Consider the following 7,696-nt stretch of genomic DNA (forward strand, 5'->3'; position numbering starts at 1 on the left):
TCCAATGGAAAGCGGATGAAAAATTATTGAAAATTGTTTTCGCTTGTTCATAGCGAAACATTTACACTTACGAGACGATTAGAAAGTGTCATAATCAGCAACAAAACCGCCCTTAAAAGCTTAAATCAAGGCGTTCTAAATCCAACTTAACGCCGTACATTTTGAAACGCTGAGTTTGGACCTCGTTCAGGACATATCAACACCATATATTTAACCACACAAGTTGAGAAATTTCGTCGAATACAATATCTGTCATGGAGATTTTTCAAGAGCATCGAGAGAATGGATGATGAAATCGACCTATCGACGGCCCATTTAGTAAATAATGTTTGCTGAGAATGCCCTTCGATACAGATTGGTTTAACTCGAGGGGTTTTTATCCCTTAGACACGAAAGGCGCTGACGAGTACTTAGTGGTCGTAAAAACACCACAGAAATCTTTCCTTGAGATCCTACAGAGTGGTTTTATAAGCTCTCATAACATCTCTAACATGTCTTGCCCGCAGCAATCTCCGAGAAAGAAGAAAGCAAAAGAAGCGAACAGCGACGACGAGGAAGATCAAGAAGAGGATATTCCAACAACTTACGAATTGTGGCAAGACTTCCTACATAGTCTGACCCTTCACGGGTTTCGTTTCATATTTGAAGAAGGACCCAAAATTCGTCGTATTTTCTGGCTCCTCATTTTGATTCTTGCTGTTATGATGCTACTTCTGCAAGGCAAGAAAAGCATACAAAAATTCTTCGATCGCCCGACAACTACGACAGTGCAAGTGGAATTTTTGGATCAGATTGTATTTCCTGCTGTTTCCATCTGCAACTTTAATCTGTTTCCATATTACCTCATAAATGGCACCATAGGAGAAAAGGTAATGAGACTCCTTTAAGACTCAAGCTTATTTTTTATTTTGCTAATTAATTCAGAATTTGGTAGTTTGCTCCAATCTAAGTCTTCATATGTCAACATGCAAATTACCATTACTGGTATTTGTGGACTCCTCCAGGAGTTTTACGAGAATTTGTTACAGCACTGACAGACCCTTACAGTGTTGGGAATTTTCTTTGAAGATTCATTTTTCATCTCATGTCATAACTGCAAGAAACATTTCAAGGATACTCTAAAGTGTGATTATTCTAAGAGGAAAAAAAGCTCAGTCAGCAGGTACCATATTAAGTTTGATTTTTTGTTTGAAGGACAGAAAGCCACTAGTTCAAACAGCATAAATATATGTTATTCACCAGCCGGATGGTACGTATTGGAAGAAACTGTGCCCGAGGTCTTCAATACCTACCGCGGCCGTAGGCAGAGGGCGGTACTCAGGACTGAAGGCACAGTTTTTCCAAACATAGACAGACCGAGGCGAGTGAAAAACATTTTTTTTTTCAAAATGCATGCCAAAACAGCTCGAATGATTTAGGGCTATAATTCCTTGACAATACGGGAATATCCTCCATAAACTGGGAGCAGTTTATAAAGAAAACAGAGGTTTTTAAAATTATCGAGAGAGGCTTCAGCGAAACATATTTATTTGCGTATAAATGGTACAGGTAATTTAAACGGCTCCCAAGCAAACTTTGAAACATTTTTTCATAAGTATCTGTCACGATCTGACACCTGTAAAACTTTTCCTTAAACAAACCCGAGTGAACTACGTATAAATTGGATTTCTGGTTAAGTTTTAAGGTTCATCAAGAAGGGAGTAAAATTGAAAATAATTTACCAACCTGATTTCTCTGTACTCGTGTCCATTTGTTTGCAGTGTGCAATCTTTCGGAGCCGTTTAAGCAAGAGTTTAAAACTTCCGTCGGTTTTTTACTTGTAAATGAGTTCAATAACCATTTGCATTTACCACAAGTTAGGAAAAATCTTAGCAGTTCATCAGGTGTTAAAATATTCCATACGTTCCTTTAAAATGGCCTTTGAACAAGAGAAAATTACTCACGTTTTATAGTAAACGGCAAACCCTTCACTCCGACGTCGCAGACAACACAGCTATGGCGGGAAACTTCGCGCGACGGCTACTGGAAATGCGTGAACATACATTCTCAACTTCCGCTTGTCGTTGTAGATATTTGCAGACATTGTTTGAGCTTGAGAATTCAAAGAAGTTTAGACAGGTTTCCTACCGAGTGATCCAATTCAGGCGCCTTTTGATCTGCATACACATTTATATGTTAGCGTTCATAAACACGAATTTGATGATACAGCTTTTTACTTCCATTGAAAGGAGCCCGGTAGTCTTTCATGAAGATTTAAGCGGTTTCCTAAAAATTAAGTGCAAGTTGTGTGTCGCAGTGTTTGCCGTTACATAACTTTCTTTTCTAGAGCTTTTTACACAAATCTCTGTTTCCGAAATCAAAGCCGTCCTTGTTAGGCATGAAAACGATATAAGAAGTTTCAACATTCCGGTCTCAATCTTTTTTTAATTTTTTTTTTTTCAAAGAAACAAAATGCGCGTTAAAATTCTTAGAAAACGTTTCCAACAAAGTAATAAAATTAATTCGATTGACCAAAGTTATTGTCGCGACAGCATTTCATGACTTTATTCTTTCCTTTACAGGTTATGTCCATTCTTGCACCTCAAAAATACATCGACAACAAGGAAGAAGTGCTGTTCGCACGTTCACCGATTCCGAACTTTCTTAATTATCTTCGTCACCGTCGCCGTCGCCGCGAAAAGGACACGAAAAAAGGCGACGACGACGATGACGTCGATGTTCTCGACGACACGTCGATCGATATAGACGATTCTTTTGACTTTGCTCAGTTCGTGAGGACTCATGGGCATCGGATTGATCACATGATCAAGAAATGTAGATGGAAATCACAGCCATGTGGACCAGAGAATTTCACTGCCGTGATAACTGAATTTGGTCTTTGTTACACGTTTAACTCAGGTGGGAAAGCTGAAATTTAGTAACTAGAATGTTTTGCAAAATGTATTTATTAAGATTTGCCTAACTTGGCTTCTAAAGAAATTTTAGGTATTGAGACAGGATTCGATGAATTGTACTTGACTGAGCTTAGTAAATAAAAAATCCCTTGCGAAGAGTTCTGATTGGTGACACCTCTCCTCTACGCTATTTGACCGATGTGATTCTACACTTACATCATCTTAAACTGGTTTGTACACTTACATCATCTTAAACTGGTTTGACAGGTTTGAAAGGTCACCCTCTTCTAAAGGTGCAGCGTGCTGGAGTAGACTATGCCCTCAGACTGTCTCTGAGCGTTCAGCAAGATCAATATTATGGGTCACTCAGAGATTCGTCTGGGTTCAAGGTCATGGTGCATGATCAAGAGGAACCACCGCTGATCAATGAGCTTGGTTTTGCAATTCAGCCAGGAACTCATACATTCTGTGGTCTCAGGAAGGAAGTGGTATGCAAAACATGCTGACAAGTAATTTATTTCGAAGGGGAGGGGGTGCTTGCTACTAATAGACTGATATGCCATTGGGTGGGGTTGCATTTTCACCACCCCTTTGAGTATAATGGAAGATTCGCCTGCAAAACTTTTTTACCACTAGTGACTAAGATGGGATCTCTAATTGACCACATAAAAGTTTATAATGGGAAGGGATTTTGGGAGGCCAGTGGCACATATCTATCTATTATCTATCTGTTTTGTCATTTAGACTACATGTATTTCTCAGTAATCAGTTTCATGGTAAAAGCTCCATCCAGGAGGTAATCTTCGGTTGCAAGATAAGTATCCCCTTAAAAGAGGTACTTCTTACAATGGAAAGATACAGAGATTAGTAGAACATTTCAGAATTTGGACGTTTTCCCTGGATATAAATTTACGCTGCTCATTGGTCAGAGTTGCTCACTTGCGAAAGCGGGTATTGTTTCTGTTTGCCTTTGAAAGGATTGTTCAGCGACGTCATCAGGTGCACAGGGGCAGTTGGTGATGTCCAACGGTGTTTGACAAAGAAACCAATGCAGCGAAATTCTGCACACGGGTGCGCAAGGCTGTGCAAAGTATATGGCGGCGGAGTGACCATTACAGCAGTTGAAAACTTGAAATTAAGAACTTTTCACCACGTATAGTGTTAAATAGCTTGTCTAGCCTGAAGTGAGTAGGGGGAAAAGTGTTGGGAACTGGATCTTAAACCTGCGAATACTATTTTCTAAAAAAAGCTAACATGAAAGTTTCGGAAAAGCAGGCTTGCCATGTCATGCTTAAAGACCAGTTATCATTTATCGATTTTCGGGGAGATCACATGGTTCTCTGGTTGAACAGAAGTGGGATCATTTGTCGCCAAATTTTCGTGCAAACGAGGCTCGTTGGTGAAGTGTATCACGTGACCGTACATAAGAGCTTTTAAACTTGACGTTGTCATGTGTGCAAACTTTTGACAGCTGTGTTTTTTTAAGTGCACTATCATAACAGCTCGATCCTTATAGCTAACTCCTAATGGTGTTTTGGAAGCCAATATTCTGCTGAATGGTCTCGACTGTGGAAAATGACTTAAAAAGTGGTATGTGCATGGACACGCGTTACATACATATCATATTTTCGTTTCAGATGCACAATCTTCCGCGCCCATTTAAAACAGCATGTGAAGACAAACATTTAGCTGGCTTTAAAAAGTACACAAAGTCGGCTTGTCTATTGAAGTGCCGCGCTGACTACATCATCGGCATGTGTAAATGCAGATCTTACGATTTGGAAGGTAAGATAACTTTTATTCTTGTATTTCATGCTTTGGGAAGGAATCCTAATTATTTCTTAGCTTCAGTAACAAAATATTACACTTTCAAGGGAGACACGAGTTCGAATCCGTTCGAGGCTTGAAAATTGTTCAAGCTTCTTTCCTGCAATTGCTTATATTTCAGCTTACCCGCGAGAATTATTACTTTACTTGTTTTTCATCTGCAGGTCGAATGAAATATATGTAACTAGAAATCCTAGAGATTGTCCACTTCTTAGCCTGACATTTCAATAATAACTGAATTTGTTCTGAAAGCAATCATCATTAACTTTCTTAAGTCCAAATATTGCATTGAGGAAATATGAGGCGCAAAGTGTAGAATAGTCAACTGAAGATTTTGGACTAAAAACATTTGTGAAAAAGGGTCTTAAGTGGGTGCTTGAAAAATTTCCTATTCCTCTATAACGGTGTTCGCTGCTTTCATCACTTCAAAATAATAGCTCTGTTTACCGACCAGCTTTTGCTTTATTGATTTTTCTTAAAGGCGAAGCTCCACCATGTTTACCGCAACAGGTGAAGAACTGCGTTTGGCCCGCAATGGGTATGTTTTTCAAAATAAGTCGATCTGGATTGAAGAAAACAACACTGAAAAAAAGACATCTTCAACGCATGCTCAGTCTTGGTCGACGCAATGATTACAGTCACAAATAATGACCTAATCATATTCCTAGAAGTGTTATGATCTGTAGTCTAATGGATTCATATCCGAGGCTTTGGAAAACTACTCGAAAATGTAGAGGTCATCGTAAAATATCTTGAGCTGTATAGCACAGGAATCATGAAGTTGATTTACCAGGAAACAAGAAATAAATGTGTCTCTATACGATACGAGCGTAATCATAAGAATCATTTGTCGATCAATTTCTAGAAATATTCCGAAATGAAAGCAACAACTGCGAGTGCCCAGTCCCCTGTGAGATCACAAAATATCAAGTGCAACTGAGCTATGCCCAGACCCCAGCGAAACATTTCTCCGAAGTTCTGGCGAAGAGAAAACATGTAAGGAAGGACGTCATGAGGCATTACTTGAGGTGAGTTCAAGTTTTGGCGGTGAGGGACCTGAGCATGTTTCGAGTGAGTTTTCAGTGCCTGGGGTCTCTACAGAAGTTTGGATCCCGTTTAAGAAATAAGTTGTTCACAAGGGTAGAGATAACCCGCTCGAGAGCTCTGGATACTCTGTTCTAGATAAGGGGTCCCAAAGATATGTTCTTGCTGAGTGGAATAACCCTGTATGATTATTTTCCTTCGGGGAGAACAGCAAACGAGATACCAAGAAATACCTTTGTTCGATGAGTTTCTTATGGACATGTAAGCACTGTTATCAGTTCCTCAACAGCTTCTTGTTGAACCATCAAAATTCCTACTTTAAGTTTGAGCGAGCAGATTTTTTGCTCCCAAACAGGAAGAAAACAAAATTGAAAATTGTACGTTATGAAAAAGTAGACATTGGTAGCCGGTTGCCTAATTTCTTTTAACTTACTGTATTACTGAATATACTAAGAGAGTTTATCTGAATTACCCTAAACTTTGACAGTCACTGTTATGATTTAAAGAGGCTTATAAAAGTTGGATATTTTAACAGGGACAACTTCCTCGAGTTGGATGTGTACTTTGAAGAGATGCAGGTGACGCTAATAACTCAGAGGCCAGCGTACGATCAGGAAAGCTTATTTGGTGAGTTTGCTGACAGCTAAAACGAACGTGCATCCTTATAAGAACTCACGAGGGGTACAGTGTCGACAAAAACACGAACACTTTTCGTTCAAACAAAATGAGCTGAGATGAGGGTTCAAATATGCACAGATTTCCTTGTTATTCTTTGCGTAATCCAGACATTCGGCGTTGACTGAAGAACGTAGACTGCTCTACGTACATTCGAAATGTCTCTTCGTCTGACAGTAACTTTATAATGACCAGCCCTTCAAACATCATCGTTGGTGCAACACTTTTTTGTCTTAAAAGCCTGAAATATCCAAGCTCTTCGAATACAATTAATCTAAAGAGCTTTCCATTTTTTGTGTCTTCAGGTGACATCGGTGGTCAAGTTGGGCTGTTTCTTGGCGCTAGCATTCTAACAGTGTTGGAATTTGGAGATCTACTGGCGAGGATTATAGTCAACAAAATCAAAAGAAATCAACGACGTCATGCTCGGACAGTTTGACTAAGTCAAAAGTGGTTTGATTTTGCTTGAAAGAGAGGAAATTTCACCTGATAATTATTTTCGATTCACTTAAATGGCCGAGCAGTTTTGGATTCCTAGTCTCGTTACAATTTTCTCAAGCCTCGGAAAATAACCAATATTTGATAACCAGCAGTAGATTGACCGAGTACTTGAAATGCTGCTAACAGGCGGTTCCCCATAAAGAGTTGTATTTTCATTTTCGATTATCCATAGGGAAAGCAAGTCCTCGGTTAAACTGTAATGGTAGCTTAGCTTTCAAACAATACACCTCTTACGTGTTTAGTGATGTAAAGGAGGTTTCATATCCCATAAAGTTATAGAGGAGAGATACCTGTTTGTTCATACGTAAAATAATTGTTTACAAGAGTTTCAAGGCTTTGGAACTAAGGATGGAGTATCCCCGCACGAATTTTGTCAGGTACCTCATTCCCGGATGCTTAATCAAGAAAAAGTTGATGAAAAGATTTAGCTTTTGTTATTTTTACATCTTGCAGCTCAAAGTTGTTACTAATGCGCGTTCAGAAGAGACTCGCTTGCCAAAATACTCGGTTTCTTGAAGAAACCCTCGGACATATTTTTACTACTTCACCCCATGTGAGCGTTAGAATAATTTGAATGAAGTCAGGAACAAGTTTTACCACTTACTGGAAAGTTTCATTTGTGCATGAGCCACCATTATAAATATCTCTTTGAATTTTGGCATTTCTTGTCAGTGTCCAGGAGTCTTAGATAAAATAGTTTTGTAGAGAAAAATTAACACTTTGTTACATTACATACCTGCACGATGTATTATACT

At 39.0% G+C, this 7,696-nt stretch overlaps 1 protein-coding gene across 2 annotated transcripts; it reads left to right on the forward strand.

Moving 5' to 3' along the window:
- The first annotated feature begins 38 nt into the window (after positions 1–38).
- On the forward strand, positions 39–7,669 carry LOC131786045 (acid-sensing ion channel 2-like). Of its 2 annotated transcripts, XM_059103021.2 has the most exons (8): positions 39–869; positions 2,562–2,898; positions 3,162–3,382; positions 4,532–4,679; positions 5,203–5,259; positions 5,587–5,749; positions 6,301–6,392; positions 6,746–7,669. In XM_059103021.2, the coding sequence occupies exons 1-8, from the start codon at positions 339–341 to the stop codon at positions 6,877–6,879; spliced, it is 1,683 nt and encodes a 560-aa protein (XP_058959004.2). In that variant the 5' UTR covers positions 39–338; the 3' UTR covers positions 6,880–7,669. The 2 variants fall into 2 exon arrangements, with proteins under 2 accessions (XP_058959004.2, XP_066029587.1); XM_066173490.1 differs by lacking the exon at positions 5,203–5,259.
- Positions 7,670–7,696: the final 27 nt, after the last annotated feature.

Source organism: Pocillopora verrucosa, chromosome 10 (genome assembly GCF_036669915.1).
Source record: "Pocillopora verrucosa isolate sample1 chromosome 10, ASM3666991v2, whole genome shotgun sequence".
NCBI lineage: Eukaryota > Metazoa > Cnidaria > Anthozoa > Scleractinia > Pocilloporidae > Pocillopora > Pocillopora verrucosa.

Coding starts and splice junctions, on each gene's coding strand:
- LOC131786045 (XM_059103021.2), top strand. CDS start 339: ATGCCCTTCGATACAGATTGGTTTAACTCGAGGGGTTTTTATCCCTTA. Junction 5,260..5,586: donor CTGCGTTTGGCCCGCAATGG/GTATGTTTTTCA, acceptor ATCAATTTCTAG/AAATATTCCGAAATGAAAGC. Junction 5,750..6,300: donor GTCATGAGGCATTACTTGAG/GTGAGTTCAAGT, acceptor ATATTTTAACAG/GGACAACTTCCTCGAGTTGG.